General features: G+C 40.6%; 2 protein-coding genes across 3 annotated transcripts in view; one reads left to right on the forward strand and one right to left on the reverse strand.

Moving 5' to 3' along the window:
- The window catches only part of immp2l (inner mitochondrial membrane peptidase subunit 2), a 77,098-nt gene that overhangs the window by 12,480 nt on the left and 41,594 nt on the right, over positions 1 to 23,024 (forward strand). For both annotated transcript variants that reach the window (XM_023280914.3, XM_035953137.2), the window contains exons 2-3: positions 1,191 to 1,332; positions 8,265 to 8,368. In XM_023280914.3, coding sequence (XP_023136682.2) covers positions 1,198 to 1,332; positions 8,265 to 8,368 — 239 coding nt within the window. In that variant the 5' untranslated portion in view covers positions 1,191 to 1,197. The remainder of the gene's footprint in view (positions 1 to 1,190; positions 1,333 to 8,264; positions 8,369 to 23,024) is intronic.
- The window catches only part of lrrn3a (leucine rich repeat neuronal 3a), a 46,946-nt gene continuing 33,345 nt past the window's right edge, over positions 9,424 to 23,024 (reverse strand). Inside the window, exons 3-4 of the transcript XR_008601148.1 lie at positions 20,788 to 20,953; positions 9,424 to 14,373 (exon numbers count right to left, since the gene is read on the reverse strand). The gene's annotated coding sequence lies outside the window, so the exon portion shown is untranslated. The remainder of the gene's footprint in view (positions 14,374 to 20,787; positions 20,954 to 23,024) is intronic.

The following is a 23,024-nucleotide window of genomic DNA, read 5'->3' on the forward strand; positions in this document are numbered from 1 at the left end:
AGCCACGGCTATAAGTAGAGAAAACTCAGAAATGTCTCATTCATTTTAGAAAGATTGATAAATCCTGGAACCTACATGTTTTGGCCAATTTAAGCAAGACAATAAAGCAATTTTAGATTAAGACTTTGGTTAAGTTTTCTGTCCAAAAACATCACAATTAAATAGTTTAGTTACTGTCAGAATATTGAATATCTGATGATTAGCTCTGTTTTCACAGCTTTTGTCTGGTAACTGGTAGAACGTTGGCCATTTTTTATTGATACCCTTTCAAACCTGCTATCAGATTTTGGTGTTCAGAGGATTAATAAAGCTCTACTTACTTTCATTTATTTACATGATTTAGACCTCTGATTCGACCTTTGCCATCATGATTTGGCTCATTGGAGAGAGCCAGGCACAGTGCAGCTGACTGAAGGGTTAGGGTTAGGTCTGACATGATTCTAACTTACTCTGACGTCAGTGATACCTCACCAGATCATTGCGGCCACAGCTTTTAGAGCCAAGTGCCACAATTGCTTTATAGACAACACCTGACTCTCCTTGGAATGAATAGCCACCAGGTTTAAATGTCTGAACATCTAGATGATATTTTATTGAAATGTTTAATTTTTTTGTTTTATTGGAGAATAGATTTTATTTGTAAGAATCTGCATTCAGAATTCTTATTATACAAACAGAATAAGGCCTAAAGTAGTTTCATACTTGCCTTCATTTAGCACATCTAAATTTTCATGTGAAATAATTGGGTAATGTGGAGGATCACAGATAGCCTATAGAGTCATAGGGGAGAACTTGATGATATTTTATGAACTTGGGCTTGGCTCTAACAGGATGTGAGTGTTGACTTCATATTGACCACGAAAGCTGTTGGACACTGTCTGTCTTGACAGCAGCTTTTTGTCTCTGCCCTCATCTACATTCCATCTTCCTGAACCTGCTTTATTACATGTGTATTTAACTCTTGTCATACATGCAATTCTGCTCTGCACATTTTCTCTCTCTCTCATTTTGCTCTGATGTGTTTCATTTTGGTTTTCTGGTACTCTACTAGTGCTGAATTGATGTGCTCTCTGCAAAGACTTCAGTTCAGGTTTAATCTAAGACAGTCTAATTTGGGTTCCGTTTAGCTTCCTGTATGTTCTAATGGTTCTGATTATGTTAATTGCCACTCTGTACTCTCCCCTGTCCAGTTTTCTGATGGCTCAACAGACGACGGCGGGACGGCGTTACTTGCGAGCATTTGTTAGCGGATTCTTCGTTGCAGTTCCTGTCACCGTCACAGTCCTCGATCGATTTGCTTATGTGGCACGAGTGGAGGGAGCGTCAATGCAGGTGAGACGTTAGACCACATCCACCAATCAGAGAGAAAACTGTTACAGTGTCTGCATTCAGAGACACCTCTAAGGTCAGCGGGAGGGAAAGCTTCAATTCCTGGATGTCTAACTTTACTGACTACACGTACAGCAGATAGTGTGCTGAGATCTGGGAGAGAGGAGTCTGAAAAGCGAATTTTGTAACTGAAGCTTTCAGACATTGTCATTTTTTCTTCATTATTACTGTGGGAAGCCACGTACTTCTCTGTGTGTACTGCTCTGCTGTTTCGCACTAATTAATTCACAATGAAGCCGATTCAGATTTCTGACAAAACTTGTGTAGTTTCATTTTAAAATTTTTGTTGGTTTCACTTAACAAACCTGAAGATATTTTAGTTGACTTTTTGCGTTATTTATTTTTATATCTTCTGAGCAGTTTGAAGCTACAGCTGTTGCCATCTTTGCATATGGTTTCGGGTGTTGGTCTCATCTATCGTGGGAGGAATAGAAAAGGCTGACTGTCTATATCTCTGCTCTGCAACAACATAACAGACACTCCTTCTAAAATGCTGTTCATGTTACTATTTCCAAACTTTGACTGTTGGAATGGAAGTGATCTGCTGATTTCCATTTTGTTAATTCAGCATTAGAATCAGCCTTAGCACAGCTACCTGGTGTCTTAACTGAAAAGTTATCGAAGTGGCTTGTTTCTATCACCTTCACCAGGTTGTTTTTGTTGCAGTGCCAGGAATCTCGTAGGCACATTTCACTGCAGCTCCTCCCTGCCAAAAAGGTACAGCACTTCTGCGGCCTCTGCTTGGCAACTTGACAGAATACATGGACATAGATTTTGCCTGATACGTATGTATGTGTGGTAGTGAGTGCAGTTTATCAGGAAGACTTTGTGCCAGAAGTCTCTCTGGGGAAAAGGCTTTAGGATGTCAGGTGATAAAGAGGTACAGAAGCCCTTATTAGACATGCAATCAACTCACCGCACGGCATCAGAGCAAGTCAACTTCGTGTCTCAATGAGCATACCTGTTAGTTTAGTTTTCTGTAATAATTTCTCCACCTTTCATCTTGCCTTAAAGTTCTGCATGACAATCTGCTTTCCGGAGCTGAACCTGCCATCTGTAGTGGCAAGTCCAGTATCACTTCATTTGTCTGTTTTTCTGCACCTGTAGCGGAAGCTCATCCAGTTTGTTGCTCTGTCGTGTGTGTGTGTGTGTGTGCGTGTGTGTGTGCGTGCGTGTGTGTGTGTGCGTGCGTGCGTGCGTGTGTGTGTGTGTGTGTGTTGTGTGTGTGTGTGCGCGTGTGTGCATGTGTGCGCGCGCCTGACTTTTCTATTGTATTCTAACCCCATGATAGACACACTTGTCACCATAGTTACCATACAGAAAGATGATGGCAGTTGCAAAATGCTTGATGTTGACTAAAACTAACAAAAAAATTTACCAAAGCTGTTTACTCATGATTGTCTGCGTGGACATGCATGTTCATTGTATGAGAGTATTCAGTTCATTTTGAGTCCTGTATCAAACATGGAAAAACTGAATAAATCTGGTCACAAAAATGTTTTTAGAGTGTGTGATATGCCAATAGTGATTATTAGTAATCAAGGAGACCAATAGCTGATAATTGGAGCAGATTTACATTTGCTGTAAATTCAAATCTTGCAGTCAAACTTTTGAATGGCACAAACTCTAACACCAAAGTTTGGTGAAATGCCTCTGCGTACTTATGTTTCCAACATTTTAAATCAGAAGTTCATTTCAGCATTTTCCTCCAGTGTTGATAGTCTGTTCCTTGTAACGCCTAGCCAGTCTGCTATTTGACTGTAATCAATCAGATAGTGCTGTGGGGAGGATATTGCTTGGGATCACAGAGTGTCAGAGAAAGACAGCTACATCTGAGGCACAATGGTGGATTTTTAAATTTATTTATTTTTGCATGGATCAGTTAAGAAAAATAGTTATGCCGAATAAAAAATGTACTACCTCACACAGAAATCGGCCTTTTCTTTCAAATGCAGCATCCAGTGCAGGCGGCCATGTTGGAGCGAGGTCAGCTCCACAAACATCAGCATGCATGGACTCACCCATGCTTATCCATACAATGCTGCTCTTTTCTAATTTGAGAAGCAGAAAAAAAAACAAGGGCCTGTTAGATATTGACTGAGTTTTGTGCTTTTTTCATGCAGCTCATTATCAATGAATGTGTTGCATTATACATTAATCAATCTGCTCTCTATTTTTAATGCATGCATTTTTAAACTACATGTTGCTCTTCATGTAGTTGTGAATGTTGCATCATCAGTGTGAGACCGTCAGAAGAGTCTGAGATCGATCAAATCCTATAAAATCAATGATGTATTCATTATCTTTGAGACCACAGACTGGGATGTGCTGTGTGGTCCACACGGGGAGGACATTGATGCACTGACAGACACTGTTACGGACTATATCAACTTCTGTGCAGAGAACATCGTACCGACCAGGAAAGTACGGTGTTTCTCTAACAGCAAACCCTGGGTGTCCCTGGAACTGAAGGCCCTGCTGAAGAAGAAGAGGAGGGTCTTTGGATCTGGGGACAAAGAGGAGCTGAGGAGGGTGCAGAAGGAGATAAAGAAGAAGATCAAGGCGGACAAGGCCAGCTACAGGACCAAGATGGAATCTCACCTGCAGGACAATAACACAAGGGAGGTCTGGAGAGACCTGAGATCCATCTCTGGTTACAGCAGAGGCCATGAGAGGGGAGCTGCAGCAGGAGGCCAGGAGTGGGCCAATGAGCTGAATCTGTTCTTTAACAGATTCGACTCTGCTCCCACTCCTCCCCCCTCTCATCAAAGCACCGACCAGCCAGCTCCTTCTTCACACCTCAGCTCTCTACCACCAACACCACCAACAGCACCCCTCCTCCCATCCCCGTCTTCTACCACCTCCGGACTCCGCATACAGCCCCATCACCCCTCCTCGTCTCACCCCCCACCACCACCATCACCCCTCCTCCTGCCACCCTCCCCCTGCCTCTCCATAACAGCTGATCAGGTGAGAAGTGAACTTAAAAAGATCAAGACCAGGAAAGCTGCAGGTCCTGATGGAATCAGCTCCAGACTCCTTAGAGACTGTGCAGACCAGCTCTGTCAGGTGCTGCTGCACATCTTTAACCTGAGCCTGAGTCTGGAGAGGGTTCCTCTGTTATGGAAGACTTCCTGCCTGGTTCCTGTCTCTAAGACCAGGAACCCCAGGGAGCCTAACCACTTCAGACCTGTGGCCCTCACTTCTCACCTGATGAAGACCATGGAGAGGATCGTCCTCAAGAACCTCCGTCCCCAGGTGAGCCAGTATCTGGATCCACTGCAGTTCGCCTACCAACCGAACATTGGAGTGGATGATGCAGTGGTCTACCTGCTGCACAGATCACTGACTCACCTGGAGAAACCCAGCAGCACTGTGAGGGTCATGTTCTTTGACTTCTCCAGTGCTTTCAACACCATCCAGCCTTCTCTGCTTAGGGTGAAGCTTGAAGGAGCGGGAGTAGACTGTCACCTGGCTGCTTGGACCATCGACTACCTCACCAACAGACCACAGTACGTGAGGCTTCAGGACTGTGTGTCTGATGTGGTAGTCAGCAGCATGGGGGCCCCACAGGGGACAGTCTGTCCTCCTTTCTCTTCACCCTGTACACATCGGACTTCCACTACAACTCTGGGAGCTGTCACCTCCAGAAGTTCTCCGATGATACAGCCATTGTTGGGTGCGTATCTGAAGGGGACGAGCGGGAGTACAGGATGGTCATCTCTGACTTTGTGGACTGGTGTGAGCGAAACCATCTGCAGCTCAACGCCAGTAAGACGAAGGAGATGATCGTGGACTTCCGCAGGAGGAGGACACCCCGGACTGCACCGGTGAACATCCAGGGTTTGGACATTGACATGGTGGACACATACAAATACCTGGGTGTTCACCTCAACAACAAACTGGACTGGACACACAATACAGAGGTCCTGTACAAGAAGGGCCAAAGTCGTCTCCACCTGCTGAGGAGACTGAGGTCCTTTGGAGTGTGCAGGACTCTGCTCAGGACATTTTATGACTCTGTGGTAGCATCTGCTATTTTCTATGCAGTGGTCTGCTGGGGAGCAGGGAGCACTGAAAGGGACAGAAAGAGACTAAACAGACTGGTCAGGAGGGCTGGTTCTGTCCTGGACTGTTCCCTGGACTCCATAGAGGAGGTGGGTGAGAGGAGGATGTTGTCAAAGCTCACATCCATCATGGACAATCCCTCTCACCCACTGCATGACACTGTGGGGTCTTTAAGCAGCTCCTTCAGCAGCAGACTGAGACATCCACCCTGCAAGAAAGAGCGCTATCACAGGTCCTTCATTCCATCTGCTATAAGACTTTACAACATCAGCATCACTGGCTGATGTTAACATAAACTGGACTACATCATTACCACCCCAAACCATAAAATTTGCACAGACATTCTTGCACTGCACATCTTTGCACTTTTAAACTTTATTTTTATTTTTTATTTTTTCTGTTAAAAATTTTGCCACCCTTGTATATATTGTAAATAAAACTGCTGTAACAATGTAAATTTCCCCTGGAGTGGGGAGAAATAAAGAACTTTATCTTTATCTTTATCTTTATCTATAAACTACTTAATCCTCTTTAGGGTGGCAAGGGAGCTGAAGTACATCCCAGCAGACTTTGGGTGAATACAGGGTTCATCTGGACAGGTCACCAGTCTATCACAGGGCTACAGAGAGACAGACAACAAAGCACACTCACATTCACACCTACAGACAATTCAGAATTACCAATTAACACGTTTTTAGACTGTGGGAGGAAGCCAGACAACCCGGAGAAAACCCACGCATGCACAATGAGAACATGCAAACTCCATATAGAAAGACCCCGGGTCGAGATTCAAACCCAGATATTTTGAGTTGTGAGGAGACAGTACTAACCACTGCACCACCGTGGAGTGGTTATCAATGGCACTAAACAGTGATAGTGTAAAAAAAATTAGGAAACTAGGGAACTACATAACAGGTTTACACTGCCCTTTCTTAGTAGCACAACACTTGTTGTGCTTAGGCCTTTAATATAGATAAAATGCTAACAAGAAGCCGTGATCCACTAGGATATTGTCTGTTTGATCTATGGATAAACCAGGCAACCCCCTGTAATCCGAGTCAATTTTTGGAAACACGTTTCCATAACAGTTTTTTCCCTGCCACAGTGACACTGATGGCAAAGAAAAAATGTCAATGTTTTCTGTGCAATAATTCTTCACTACCTCACCCCACCTATGTGCATTCAGCCAGAGTGATAAAGAAGTATCTTCACCCAAGAAGAACAAGGAGCTGACATCATAGTGCTGGTGTAGGTCTTGTCTGACTCACTTCTGCACAATAACAGACAGGAAGACTCTCCAGAGGGTCATCAGTGCAGCCCAGAAAATCATCAGTTGTCCTTTACCTTCCCTTGATGAACTATAATCAGAGACCCCTCCAACCCCGGACATCACCTGTTCTGCTCTGAAAACAGTTTTTATTCAAATTCCATTTATGCACTAAACTCAGGACACATTAAATGATTCTAGTGTTTCATGGGTTTTCATTGGATGGTTTTATGAATGTTTTTAATAAATGTTTTTATATAGATGGTCTTACATGTCATGTCTTTTTATTTATTTTTAATTTTTATTTATTTACACACTTTAAGGAGTGCACTTTCAATTTTGTTGTTCTCATACAATGACAAAAAAGACATTCTTCCTCACCTGATGCAGGATGTGGGTATGAACCAGCCACTGGCTGCTCATTTCAACAGCTTTGGTCTTTCCCTGTGCTGTCTGCATGTTACCATTTTCTTCGCAATAGCAACAAACAACGTCTGGGTTAGCAACCTACCACACTATTTTACAGAGTATTTGGGCTTTCTAAGAAAGCCCTGGTATATTTTTTTCAGTGAATTATCCATTGTAATTACAGTGTTCATTCACATTGTGCAAATGTTCCATCACAACAATTCCAGTCACTATTTTGAGGGAACACCTAAGCTGCATCCTTCTTGTAGTCATCCCCATGACACTATGATTGATTTACAGAAATAGAAACAAGGCAGAGCATTTTATTCCCTGAAGGCAGCATGATAGTGCAGCCATTGCAATGTGTTCTACAGAATGAGCTGGCAAAACTAGTCCGTATCACATGAAGAGACAGGAGACACTAAGACAGACTAATCCAAAGAACTGTGGCAAGTTTGCTAATATGCTCTGTACCAAGTACCTTGAAAAATGAACATACTGAGGTTTAGCACGGTTTTATGGGCAAAGGATGTTCGCGCCAAATATAACACTTGTATATTTAAAAGGCATGTTTTCTTTTCAAAAATTTACAAAATTACAGCATTAATCAAAGTCAGTAACTGTAAAAACAACAAACAAACAATCTGCTTTCAAACAATCGTTAAACTAATGTTGTGTGACGTGTAGGTCTGTCGGGAAAATTAAATCCAAGCTTACAATTGGGGTATTCCATCAAATTTGACAAAAATAAACCATTGGCATCAGCCTATATATATCAAATAATTATGTGCTCCTCAGCGCAAGTGGGAAGCCATTAGTGAGTCAGCGCTGGGCACAATGTTGTACATGTTGATTCCAGCTTTGTTTTCTTTCTTCAAAATCAAATACACTTTTATCATCATTTAAAGTATTTCAACTACATCACACTTGTAGGACTTGCAGGACTTTATATTGCAGCGAAAAAAATGCCCAGAGTCAATTAAAATGGCTTAAACAAAGCAAAAAATGCCTAGAAACTGCTTAGTTTAGAGATTTCAGTTAACTGATAAATAAAATGTCTTTGTAGCATTATTTTTGCCTCCTCACTTTATATAAATTGTGTTTCTGTTCTTGTGGGTTTGCTTATGCACAGCCATTCTTTAACCCAGAAGGGGGGTCGAAGAGTGACATCGTCCTGCTGAACAGATGGAGTGTGAGGAACTACCAAGTCCAACGAGGTGACATTGTCTCTATTGTGTGAGTAAAGTCTACAAACAACACACAGCACAACACATAAAATTGTAACTGTAGAGAAGTTATTTAATTCAATAATGTATTTTTTTTAAATGTAAATGAATAATTCACCCAAATAACCTCAGCTATATCTTTTAGTAATGTTTTTTTTTTTCCTGTGGGTGGAAATTTAAACCACCTGGGCAGTGAATTAGTAGTTTCTCTCAGCTCTTGAAACTTAAAGCAGAGAATATTTCACTTCTCTGAAGCATCACAAAAACCTTCACAATTCCACAACAAAAGCAATTGCACTTAGGCTCATACAGAGCACTTTAAACTTATTATATTGCAGAATGTATTCTTAATATGTAAGTTCCATCCTATCATATACACACAAATAGGTGAACAAAATGCCCTGCAAGAAAAGCAACCAACTGGTAAACAGCTGTCAGAAATATCTGTGACAAATGAAAACATACTGTCAGTTGAAGAAATAAAAGGAACAGCAAACAACACTGACGACTTAAAGCAGTGTCATTAACAGCAGTATTTTAAAAGTTCATGAGTACTGCTGTGTTATGTGTTAGACATTTACATAATTTTTCATCTTTTTAAATGGCAGCTGCTTTTGTATGGTGGTCATCTCTCCCTCTTGGATATCATCTGACCAAACTCGTCCAGTCCAAATGACATTCTAATGTTATTGGTGTAGATCTTATATGGATCAGTGAATCAATGTCTTGCTCATTTCTGGCATTCAGCTTGATGTCATCCATGTAGAGGTGGTGGCTGGTGGTCGTTTCACTTCAGAATTGATATCTGAAGCCAGTCTGTGTTTATGGTCTGGCTGAGGGGGTTCAATCCTATGCAGAATATCAGTGTCTTCTTGGTATATTCTGCACTACTCTGGGCAGTTGGCTTTGAGTTGGCCTCTAGTGTTGTTTTCCACACTAAGTCCTAATTTCCTCCTTGTTGCCTTGATGTTGGCCTCCAGCCTCCTTCTCCATGGGGATACTGCTTCTTGTGGTTTAGGGTCTTCATTGCAAATTTCCCCTTGTGGGACTAATAAAGGATATTCTATTCTATTCTATTCTATTCTATTCTATTCTATTCTATTCTATTCTATTCTATTCTATTCTATTCTATTCTATTCATCTTTTGGCCTTGTTACTGTTGCATATATCAGCCTATTGTCTCAGTGATGGTCACAGTGGGAATATTTAGTCGAGCTGCAAACACATCTTCTGGAAGAGTTTCAGTAGGTACTTTTCAGTTAGTCTTGGCAAATGATAGTTACAAGTATTTAGCTTAGTTATGCTCTTTGGTCTCAGGTGAGCTGCCCTGGTGTTGAGATTATATGGGTTTGTGGTTGTTGGTCCCTGGTACCCCATCTCGGAATTTAATTTATGTTACGAAAATAGAACAAACCTGCAATCAACATGAACATTTTTCCAAATGCCTACAGGTGTTACCAGTACTGAAAAAACATGCTGTACATATTTAGCTACGTATAACAGACTGTGTTTTTCAACTCCAAAAAGATCTCACCATGCTATATGTACCTACCAACAACTTGCTTCACTATATACCACATTTCAGCCATGCTGCGTTTATTGTATTTATTTATATTTTTTGTTTTCCTCACAGTATCTCTTGTTGTCTTGTCTGTTGGTCACAGCTGAGTCAATCATGGCTTCTCAGTTGTGCTGAGGAGCACGCAATTTTGTTTTTTTTTTCAGTATTTGGTGTCAAATTTTTGAACGAGAAGTAAAATATCACAATTATAAGCTTAGATTTGATTAATATCCCAGACAGAAGTGTACATCACACATGATTAGTTCAAAGATGGTTGGAAAATCTGAGGATTGTTTCTGTTTTCACAGATTTTGTCTATGATAGATGACGTGTGGTTTTTGTGGTTTTTTTTTGTTTTGTTTTCAAAGAAGACTTGGCCACCAGCATTTTCTAGGGTACCGAGGGTTAGTCTCTTCATCTTACATTATTCTCTTATTCATTTACCTTCTCTTTCAGCAAAAACAGTAACTGATGACAGTGATTCACAAAGCTGCAAAATATGACGTACAGTTTAATAGTAAATACTATCAATGCTGTGCATGCAGTGTACTGTTTCACTACATTCACAGAACTGAGCAGCATTACTCACTTATAATAATAAAAATAATTAGATGAATTTATTGATAATAATAACGCTCTGCTTCCCTCCTCTCTTCTGTGATGCATGCTGGGAAATGGAACATGTTGGCACTGTCCAACCAAAGTGGAGGGCCTCTTTTGAGGATTCATCTCTTTCCTCTTCCTCGTACAAACATTGGAGCTGACTGTCTGCTGCTCACACTGTTCTCTTTCCTGAGCAAGCTGGAAATTACCTTCACATGTAATATTTCCTTGTCTGCCCATTTAGAGGTAGCACATCCCTCATCCCATTAGTCATTTAACATATTGAAGGCACGATAAAGACTGTATGTTAACCCCAGAGGAAACGATACACTTAAGCAAAGTTTATTTCTATAGCACTTTACAACAGCCCAAAGGGTGACCAAAGTGCTTCACAGTGAAAAACAAGATAATAACTTAAAACAATACAGTAACTTAAAACAGGACAAGCAATGGCAATAGCACTCATACCTACGAGCAAATTTAGAATAATCAGTTAACCTCAGCACATTTTTGGACTGTGGGAGGAAACCAGAGTACCCAGAGAAAACCCACACATGCACAGGAAGAACATGCAAACTCCATGCAGAAAGATCCCTGGAAGGCTGGGATGTGGACCAGGGATCTTCTAGCTGCAAGGTGAAAGTGCTAACTACCACGCCACTGTGCAGCCCATAAAATATACAAAAAAACAATAAAATACACAGCAATAAAACAGCACTAAAATATACATCCAAAAGAAATAAAAGTAGTAAAATGTCCCCATGCCGCTAGGTATGAAAAGCCATTTTAAACAGGAAGGTTTTGAGCTGTGATTTAAAAAGACCTAGGTCAGTGATGGCTTAACTTAAGGAAGCAGATGGAGGCAAAAAAGTAAAAAGAAATACTTCCTCAGGATTAAATCGTATACTAATGACGTAAATACACATTTAAATGTTCATAATATTCTAAAAAGTTTTTTTGGTTTAACGTGGGTGTTTTTGCTTTTTAATTTTATTCATGTGGAATTCAACATAGTACAACAGCTGCACAAAGGTAGTGGGCACAATGCAGTTATTTGAGTTTTTAGTATTCTGCTTTTGTTGCTACTGTGTAAAAAAATCATTGTTTTCTCTTCATCATCAGTTTGTTGAGCATTCGATACTACTGTTCCATTGGATTAAGGATTAAGGTGTTCTCTGTAGCTAATTCTCAAACAGTGTACAGTTAAAATTAGATTTAGATTTAAAATTGAAATTCCTAATGATTCCTTTGGAATCTGAACCCCGGAACCAGCCCCCGATGCAAAATCATAATCCCCTTGAATATGGGGCTCTTTAATTATGTGTTGTGAGATTGTCTTCATCAGAAAAATAGCATTGACCATTTTCAGACAAAGATGTCTTGTGGTCTTAGGTATGACTGTGGGAAGTAGTGTAACATTAACATAGCACTGCGAAAGTGGCTTGGCATAGGCTTTTGTGGACTACATATTGGAAAGCAGTGTTCACATCCCATGTCTAACAGCAGTCAGTGCTGTTTTTTTCAATACCATAACCAATATCTTATCTTTTCTAATGCAGCTTCTATTCAAAGACTGAGGACTTGAGAAGATGAGGAAATTTATGTCAGGCAGATCCTTGCGCACTCACTGATGTGAATATTATATATCCAAAGAGCTGAATGGATATATAGTATCTGTATAACAAAGACCTCTCTTCACAATGTCTGTGTGAAGAGAAGACATTGAATTCAGAGAAATCAATGAATCTGAATGTGTAAACGGGTTTAAGTACACGTTGGGGAGATGTGCTGAAAGTCACAACTGCTCCACATTCTTGAGCTTTCATTCATATTAATTCTGCTGCTGCTAGGAGACTTTCCTCCGGTCCCAAGCTCCCAGCAGGCGTTGTCACTAGTGTTTTAACATGGTTATGTTAACTGGTCCTGTAGTGTTGCAAAATTAAAACCAGAGCTGGGAATTAAACAGAAAGTGCAGACAGACTGAATACTTGACAAGAACGCCTTCTCTTAAACTTTCATTTGATTAATAATTCAGGGTTTCTTTCAGATTAATTTTTTTTCTGTTATTTTGTCTGACCAGTGGTGACACATCATGAAGAATTAGCTGAGAAATTTCTGATTATATCTATGAATTATATAACCAAGAACTGGCTTTTGAGTGTAGTGTTACTGCTAAGTCAATACATAGTTTTTCAGAGGAACACAAGTTACTGCAATACAATAATCCATTAAATTACAGCTCTCAGCAGTTCATTTTCAAGGTAATGATGACAAATTAAGATGACATAAACCTTGAATAAACTAAGTTAATCTTTGCATGTCAGCTTATATTTTTTATATTCATACTTGTGAAAGTTTCTATTCGCTCGAAGCCTGTGATTACTTTCGGCCACCAGCTTATAAGACCTGTTGTTTGGAATATCCGCTTTGAATAAGATAACTCACTATTGTAAGTAAGACTTAAATAAAACATATCCTTGTAATGTGTGTCACGTGTTGGATTTGCAGCTTTCTTTGCTGGACTCTGTCTGTGCGTCATGACTATATTATTAATTATCCAGTTATTTTCATAAGATCACAACTTTAGTCAAATACTGCTGATTGTTCTGTAATTACTCAGTTTTTTTATTTTTATTTTTTATATATTTTTTAATGTAATATTTGCCTCAGACAGGTAAGATGACATGCAGACATTGCAGCCAATCACCATTTGCAAAAAAGAAAATAAAAAAGAAAAAATCTCTCCAGAGTTCCTTAATTTCATGTTTTGGAACTAATTAGTTCATTCTTCTGTAGAAAGTTCTGGGTGTTAGGATGAGAAGAAGGTCAGGAGGTCACCATGAAGAATGCAACCTTCTCTTGTCCAGAGGTGTGGTTATCCTCACAATTGACAATCTGTGACTGTTATTTACTCTTTTGGAAGGTAGGAGACATGCTGTTCTCTCCAACAGGACTATAAGTGATCATTCCTTAGTAAACATTGATATGCACATGTTCCATTTTGGATGGAAGTTTTGGGTAAGCTGTCTTCTCAAACTGTGTTTTTGTCTGTATTTTGTTTGCTGTTCTGTCAGTACTGTTAGCAGAACTGTGGCTCTGGGGCTTGGTACTCATTCCTAGTCACCATGAAAGATGCTGTGTGCATATTAGAGGAGAAAAAAGTGGTTGAAACGTCCACTTTACCTGCTGGGAGTGAAAGACAAGTGCTGCACACAGACACCAACACCTGTGGCACTTCAACATAATTCACAGGAGACACACTGTCTCTCTTGATTGGTGCTTTTAAGATGGGGAATAGTATTGTCTTTTTGTGGCAGAATATGGCAATGCTTTTGTAGTATCAGTATCACATAGAACCCTACTGAGGGAAAAGGAATAATAGTCGCACATCTGAGAAATCTGTAAAGTAAATACAGTGTTAAACTTTGTTGTTTCTCAGCACACAGTGAGCAGATGCAAATCCATCAACAATGCAAATGAAAACCTATGTGTCAGGAACAGGAAATAATAATAATAATAATAATAAATTTTATTTATAAAGCGCTTTTCCAAAAGCTCAAAGACGCTGAATCATTGGCCTCCAAATAAGAGAAGGTGTTGATGTCAGTTGCACCTTCAGGAGGGTGATAGATGGGAAACGAGGCCCAGCAGTGCTGTAGTAGCTGTGCGAAATCCATCACCACCACCACCACACCAGTTTGATCACAGAAAATGATTGCAGAAAGTGGAGCGCGAGATGGACAGGTGGACTGGGATCGCCTCGGGATCCCTCAGGAAGAGCTGGAAAGCGTTGCCAGGGTGGAGGTATGTCTGGAACGGCCTGCTTCGTCTGTTACCTTCACGACCTGACCCTTGATAAGCAGAAGAAAATGGATAGATGGACGAATGATCACAGATTGTCTGTTTAAAACAACACAGTTAATGACCTGAGAATTATAGATTATAGGATGAGTTGATGGATAGCATTAGCTTAGAAGTGAATGAATGTCCTATTGTAATCCTGCTGGGACAGTTAAAAGCCTCAACATCCCCACAGGATGACGCTCACAGAATGTCATTGTGACAGTGGTCCTCTATGGTGTTAAACAATGTATTTTTCCCATTTAAAGCGAAAGAGCTTTCCCATCTCATTCATCTGCTATTGAAATGCCAGCTTTTGAATAGTCTAAATTACAAGTTGTATGCAGTGTGGACTGTCTTGCCTCTGCTTCAGCTGCAGGAAAAGGCTGAAATCCATCAGCACAAAAAAGAGGCAGATGACTGATAGTGCAGCATCCGCCTGTTGTCTCAGCAACTTAGTGAAACTACAGACAGGGTGAAGGAGGAAGAGGGTGACAGGAAGCCAGGTGGTCTGGCTGCAGCCAGAATGACAAGAATGACAGAACTGGTACAGAATCCAGAGAGAGAGAGGGGGAAGTGGCAGCTGGTGCTGAGAACTGAGTAAGAAGAAAAAAGCTTCCAGATGACAGCTGTGAGATTTAACATGACAAGCCCTGATTTCCTTCATGTGGATTATTGCTGTTTACATGTCTTCTATGGATGCAGAATGAGGAGAACATGTGATGCTAGGAATTTTCAAACTGCAGGCTATCCTAGTCAGATAAAGGTTCACTGAGTAGGTGGAATTTAAATGTTTGGCCAGCTGAGGCCTGCTTGAAGCTTTCATTCGAGATTGATTCAGAGGGATAATTAATCAGCTAGTGCTAGGGGCCCTCATGTTTCCACAGAGCTGCCCTTGATGTGCCTTTGTCATTTGTCATGTTTAAAGCATGACTGTCGAGGGAGTTGAGGACATTGTCGTTGGGGGAGTCTCAGGCTGTGGGTCATATTTCATCATTCAACTTCCCACTGCCCAGCTTAGATATGAGATAGCTCTGGGAGGCTGCATGCTGGCAGCTTTGAGGCCTGTTCATCAGATGAGCGAGTTCTCTAAGGAACCTCAGTGAGGACCATATCCCAGCCAGCAAAGCCCAGCAGCGAGGCGGGGAGGGTGGATTTATCACACCACTGGCACAGGCTGTGAGTTCTCAGAAACATTTATCTTTACTGACAGTGTGTCTGCAGAAACAACATCTGGGCTTCGGGAGGATTTCTGATCATTATGAGTTCAAGACAAATACAGATAGATGAATATCCACTGTATGGCATTTTGAGATTAAATATAAGCTAAATATTTCAATATATAAAAGATCTTTACAAATATAGTAACACAACTTTTCAGTGACAAGGAAGATAAACAAGGTAGTAAAGTTAAATATGGAAGCAAAGATTATCAATCAAACCTTCATTCTTTAATCTCCTTTGTATGGTTTGTGCAACTCTCAAATAGTAGAATAATAGTTGGACTGTATTGTGCCATTTAAATCAGGTTACCAGAATAAATCGTGACCTTCACTTCTGAGATACAGTTGTGAACAAAAGTTTCCATGCGCTTGTAAAGACCATGTAAATTGTCACCTTATCTAGGCACTTCTGATAGCCATCCACAAGCTTCTGTCAAGCTTCTGGTTGTAGCTGATGCTTGCTTGTGCAAGAAGACTTTATCCACTCTAATGAATGCAAAATATGTAGTCTTATAGTCAAGACACTAAAGCTTCAGTAGCTTGTTTCATGTATCAATATTGCTCCTTCTCTAAAATGTCTATCGTGAAGAAAAGATTGAGGTGCAGTATGTTTTTTTTGTTTTGTTTTGAAAGCTGCCACCATAATTCTCACCTACTTTTAATTCAACCAGCCTGTCTCCTCACATAGCAATATAGGGTAAGTTGCAGCAACAAGTAGAGAAAACTTATAGCAAGTTTTGCTAATCAGAATCATAGTTTTTATTGTCTCAGACGTGATGTTAAGCAGATGTTCCTGCAATCTGTTCTCTGCTGATAAAATTATGCAGTCAGAGACCTTAGACACAGTAAAATCAGTTCCTGTGTCATTTCTCTCTCTCCACAATATTGAGAGTGCATTGGAAGATGTACCAACCTAAACAGGACAGGAAGCTATTTTGAAGACCTTAGTTAGTGAGACCTATTGAACTTATAAAGCAATTTTAAATTTTAAAAGATTATTACAGGCCAAATATTTCATTATAGATGTTTCACATTTGAATTGTGACTGTAAAATGTGACCATTAGTGAGAACTAAACTCTAATGCACGTTGTAACAGACCCTTTCATGAAATCTGTTGAAACTTTTTTTAAGTTTTGGTTTTTGTGTCATTTGTTGACAATCATTAAAATATGTCATCTTTCATTAAAGCTCATCATCTCACCATCAGCGAGAGGACTTGCAGTGTAATCACTTAAATGAAGATGCCCCAAAGGCACCATATGGGAAGGATTTGTTGATGCACTGATTTGCCCTTATGGCCTTTCAGTGCTGACCTTTGAGTGTAAGTGTAGCGCCCCCACTGGATCAGTTGGTGTCATTTTAAGAAGAATATGTGGACATGTCTAAAATAACATTACATGGACAGATGGATGGACACAAGCTGATCCCTACTGTCTTTGACCTCCCTCAGGCCCTGACATCCCACATGTCACCGTTAGCAAAAAGAATACAAAGGGAAAATGCTTCTTTCAGCTGACATGTTTACTTTGTGAGAGTCCAGTCCAGTGCAGTGTTGACCTTGAACAAAGGTTAGCTATAGATAGAGTAGCTAGATTACAAAACTTCTCCAGGAAGAAACTGAATTTGGCCCCTCATCAAATGTTTGATCTTAATTATCACCCTCCAAATGGAAAGATTTGGTCATTAGATGTTCCTTTTTTGTCTTTTTTGGGGGAGAGATGGGCTGGTTGGAGATAATTATTGGAGAAATGAATTTTACATGAGTGAAGGGACAAGAGAGCAGCTCCCATTCCTTGTTCAAGCGCAGCCAATACAGAGTAAATGGATCTTAAAATTACCATAGGTCACTGAATTAATTCTCCAAATGGCTGTTGCTGTGATTTCTCATCAGGGAAATGACTGGCAAGTCAGTTTCTCCCACTCACCTGTTGGAGTGGATATACGTTTGTAGTCAAGGAGGTGAAAAGCTGTGTTAGGAGCTTGAAAATTGTCAGCATCTTTTTGTTTAATGTTCATCCATTTAATGTGTCACCTAGTAGGTTGTCTGTTCTCAGAGCTTTCACTTGAGACAGCTTTTGGCTCAGCAATTATTTCTTCAAATCTGACTCCTTGGTGACGGTCTTGTCAAATTATTATTGCACTGGAAGAACTGAAAATCTTAGTCACTCAGTTTAGGCCTCTACAACACACATCATTACGTATGGCCTAAAATGACCAAAGATTGTGTTTAACTGACAAGCTGTAATCCACAATGCCATCTTTTGCTAAAATTACCTCCTAATTCTGAGAGTGTCTTTTAGAAAAACAGACTGATAATGAATATTTAAAAGTTTATTTTGATGGCAGGAATTCATGGGGATTTCGCTGGCTCACTGCTGTGAAAACAGTCCAAAAACTCTAGAGAACATAGAGGCTGCCATATCAATATTAGAAAAGAACAATTTGCAGCTGGACTTGGTATATCTCAGTTGTTTGGCAGAATTATTTATCAAACCAAAAATGTTTTTCAATTGTTACTTTGTCCCACACTTATAATTAGTTATTTATATTGGCTTATCTGTCAAGCTATCCAGCCAGCTCTCAATCTCATTACTTACCATGATAGTTCTTAGTTTTTAATGAATGTTTCTCTCAGCGGGTTTGTGACTCGCTATCTTAGGAGCATTTTAGTGTTTTACACCTAATCTGTTTGGTTTAGTTAAAAAGAAATCTCATCTGTTTGCACAGTCTGTACAGTTCATTTTGGCTGACCAAAAGGCTGAGAATCTAACCATGGTGCAGACCCAACAACCAAACTGAAACCATTTAAAAATAATCTCTGATTTTGTGATACTAGATCTTTGTATGATTTTTCTGGCCAAATCGGCTATAATTAATTGTTCAAAAGGCCGTACAGTCAAGCAGTTTAAAAAATCTCTGTCAAAGCTGTTAGGATGTACACATGTTAGTATGTGGCTACAGGGACATGCACTCAATTTACAACCTACAGAAACGATCCAATAAAGTTCATAATCACATTTTATATGGTCTTTCTGTCACTAGACTCACCTGCTGTGTCCAGCAGAATTGCGCAAAAATAATGCTGCCTTTCTGTTTTTGCCAATATTGAGGATTCATCCTCTTGCTTTAATAAACTTTATTGGAATTGTCAGTGGACAAAGTCAGTGAGTGCTGCATTCTCATTAAATTGTAGTGCAAACTGCATAGTGTCTCCTCATTGACAAAACTAACTCTATTAGTATGTTACAGCTATATATCGAAACTGGTGCACTGCCAAAATCTTAAAGGTAAATTGTGTGGTGATTCTTTTGATTACAGGCTGTACAGAACAGAAAGCTCATATCAAAGCTACATTTGTTGTATCAAGAAGTCTGGAATAAATACATGCATTATTATAACCTTAGTAAAAATGAATATGAAGTCCTCATAGTTATCCACCCATCAACTACCATCATTTACATATTGCCTAAAATATAGGATGGTGAACACTTCCTTGGTGGGCAGACCAGGATTTTATTTCAGTGTCACAACTGTCTGGGTGTGTGGAGGTGGTCTGAGAATGAACTTTGTGCATTCTGCCCTCACTAAAACTCACACGGATCAGTCTAACTCATTAGGAATCACCTCATCCCCCTCATGATTAGAAACCATTAGTGACCAAATAGAGACAGAAGGCCATTAAAAGATGTACCATGTCTGGATTCACTCACTGTCTTTTACATTCTATGATAGATGGTCCTTTGATGAGTATTCACAAAGCTGCCGCTGAGCGGCTGACTGCTGCTCCTCCAGAGCTTTATGTTCAGTCAGAGCTCATGTTTAAGCATATTGGAGCTCCAAGGCGACAGATTTATGCTGTTCCTATTTCTTCTCAGATTGGGAGCTCATCTGAGCTGGACAGCAGGGTGTCTCTGAGTCTTGATAATGGAATCGAGGCTTCTCTGCAGGAAACTGAATGTCTGCCTGACTTTATTTTTTGGCCTCTTTTGATAAATTCTACTCTATAATTTCGCTGCCAGCCCCCTACTCCCACACTGACTGAACAACACAATTCTTTTTGTGAACAGCCTTTTGATTTGGTACTTTGTGTTCCCTTTTTATTCTCTCTTTTTTCAGTTTTGGACAAGGTCTAGGCAACCAATCAGTTCCCACACAGCTTCAGATTCACTTTATTGTCATTGAAAGAAGTGCAACGAAAGGTAAGCTTCAGTGTAACAGTTAAAAACTGAGCAGGAAGCTTTGTTTATTCTCTGCTTTTGTTTTGGTTTCACATCAGGATGGATTTTGTTTCCCCACAACATGTCTCTTCATCCCTGCTGCTGGGATATTTGGAAATCTTCAGTTTTTTTTTTTTATCCCAGAACAAAAGCACATGTGCTGGTGGGATTCATTCGGTTGTTTTTAATTATGTCTTTGTTTAAATGAAGAAGGAAATTTTATTTCAGAAGCTTAAGATTTTCCAAAAAAATATAGCCCTATTTTTAGTGGCAGTGCAATGAGCTAGCAATTATGTGATTTAGCTGTAAGTGCTATGTATAAGCAATCTAAGATTCTATACCCCAATGGCTGTTGGTGAGTTTGAATGCCATGCTAATTTTTAAGATGCCTCAAAGTTTAAGCATTCATCATAAACTGATAACAGTAAGAATCACTGAATTTGCAATTTCCAACTAGGTACTGGTAGTTAAACGTCACAGCTGAAGTTGTTGGAATCCTACACCTAATAAAAACTGGTTACGTGGCCTGTAACTTTCATGCCACCTCAAACCTGCTGTGAAATTCTCCATATGAAAGCCACCGATTGTCAGCATAATTGTACCACAAATATCTTGGAGACATTTCTGTCATGCGTCAGCTGTCAATCACAACAAGCATAATGCAGCCAGTAAATCCTTTCCTTCTGCTACTGCTTCAGTGAGATGCTGAGGAGGGCATTGTGGATTGATATAATAGTAGTTCTCATCGGAACTTTTAGAAAATTATTCACTACAAGCACTGTCAGGGCGCAGGTGAGAACCCAAAGGAGAAAGTGCACAGACTAGACAGACCAGTCAGGATTCAAAGGGATTTATTTCACAAATACATAACGAAACAAGACCGAACTAAGATGAGAGGAAGGAGTACCAACTACAAACTATTAAATAAACAATAAACATGGACTAAAGGGAAAAAAAACAAGAAGGGAAGTAAACTAAACTCACTGGCAGGGAAGGGATGGGGGTCTAAGGGTCCCGTGAGAGGCTGGGCAGAACCAGGCAGACCGGTGGGTCCAAGGGACCGGGAAGTGGCTGGGCAGAACCAAGCAGGCTGGAGGGCCAGAGGGTCCGGCAAGCGGTCGGGCAGAACCGGGCAGCGCGGCCAGCGGAACTGCAAGAACAGAACACAAGTTAGTGATGAACAGGATACAAAGGAGCAAAACATGTGCAATGGCTGAGAACTGGCAGCATGAAGCTGAAGCTACAATCTGGCAGGGTGTGGAGTGTTGAAGCCCCCGGATTTCTACTGATGAGTCTGATGAGGCTGATTTGTTGCAGCCGCTGCAGAGAGTGGCACAGTGGAGAAAGAGAGGCAGGACGGGAAAGCAGAGTGGAGAGAGAGGGAAGAACAGGGAAGGGCAGAAATAAAGAGGGAGAGCAAAAAGGAGGGAGAGAGGAAGGGGAGGTCAGGTGGGGGGCAGATGCGGGAACCAGGGAGGGGGCCGTGACACTATCAAAAACTCCATGTTGTCATTTTTGGCTTTCTCAATTTTCAAAAGCCCCATAAATGTTCAGTAGAGTCAAGGTCAGGTGACTGTGGAGGAAAGTCCATGACATTCAGCACTCCTTGGCCTTGTTTGATCTTCAAGTCAAAGAGGTGTGTTTGGCTCATTTTCCTGTTGTAGTATGAAACTGTCTACACAAAGATGCTGTCCCAAGGACAGAGGATATCTCCGAAGAATGAAGTGCTGCTTCTCAGTCAGAGTGGAGTTGATTCACTGCAGGTGTCCAACTCCAGTCAGTCAATTGCACTTGACGGAATTGGTGACATGAATAAAGTTCTTCATACAGCTCTGTCTGTCCAGCATTGCAGTCAAAAGTTCTTTGCCTTCCAGACCAATGTCGTCTTCTAGCACCTTCCTTAATGTGCTCAGCCTACCAGCCCTTCTAGTGGTACCAGGTTGCCATAACAGTACTCGACCAGATGCTTTGTTGTGTCTCACCATATGTCCAGCCAGGGCTAGTTTACGTTGGGTCGGACCATTGGAGGGCAAGATTGCATTCCTCAGTGCATAGTCTAAGCAGATGATGAAGAGGAAAGGTGCTAGAGGGTCTCCTCTAGAGATCTGTGTTGCCCTCAGCAGTCTTGACTACTGCAGAAGTATTGACATACATGACAATTCAGCAAGAGTCTTGTTAATGCAGTCATCTTCAAGCTTATCAAAAGTTGATTGTTGCTTGGTGTGCTGCTTTGTTACATTTGAAGTAGTTGCTATGAGAGTTCCTTCTCTTGTTTTTCTCATCGGTGAACTATTCATAGTAAGTGTTGCACGTAGTGTGTCTTCGGTAAGTGCTCCTTCCCAGCATTGTTGCTTATAGACACAAAAGAAGTGTATGATCTCTCAGCCTCAGGGAGGGAATTCAGTTTCTCCTATATTAAATCATCAATTGTATTTGCCAACTCCAGAGTAGTAAAACCCCCCAGACTTGAATATTCCCAACGCTATGTTTCACTGTGCATTTGATACACTTCTCTATTACAACTGCATCTCATATTCTCAATTAGAATATGGTGGGAAAAGGCCAGTATTTTTCACCAGACATTGCTCAAAGTGAAAAATATACAGTACTGTGCAAAAATTTTAGGCTGGTGTGGAAAAATGGTCTAAACTAAGGATGCTTTCCAAAATATAAATAATAATTGTTTATTTTTTTCAATTTACAAAATGCAAGGTGAGCAACAAACAAAAAATCTAAATCAAATAATTTTTTGGTGTTACTACCCTTTGCCTTCAAATCAGCATCAATTCTAATATAGAGGGGAACAACACTGGTGTGTTTATGTTTCTCTAAACCAATTCCAGTTCCCTGTACAGTGCTAAGACCAGGATGTAACAACAGTCCATCCATTATCTACACACTGCTTAAACTCCTATAGGGTTGTGGGGGTTGGAGTCTATCCCAGCTGACTTAGGGTGAAAGCAAGGAACACCCTGGGATAGGTCACGAGTAGAGAGACAGACAGACGTAGAGATAGACAATCAAGCTCACTCACATTCACACCTACAGTCAATTTAGAGTCACCAATTAACCTCAGCATATTTTTGGACTGTGAGAGGAAGCTGGTTCACCACAGGAACCACAGGGAGAGCTTGCAAACTCCACACAAAAAGATCACAAGCCAAAGCCAGGACCCAGAGATCTTCTAGCTGTGAATCGAAAGTGCTAACCACTGAGCAACT

This window comes from Amphiprion ocellaris, chromosome 3 (genome assembly GCF_022539595.1).
Source record: "Amphiprion ocellaris isolate individual 3 ecotype Okinawa chromosome 3, ASM2253959v1, whole genome shotgun sequence".
Classification (NCBI taxonomy): Eukaryota; Metazoa; Chordata; class Actinopteri; family Pomacentridae; genus Amphiprion; species Amphiprion ocellaris.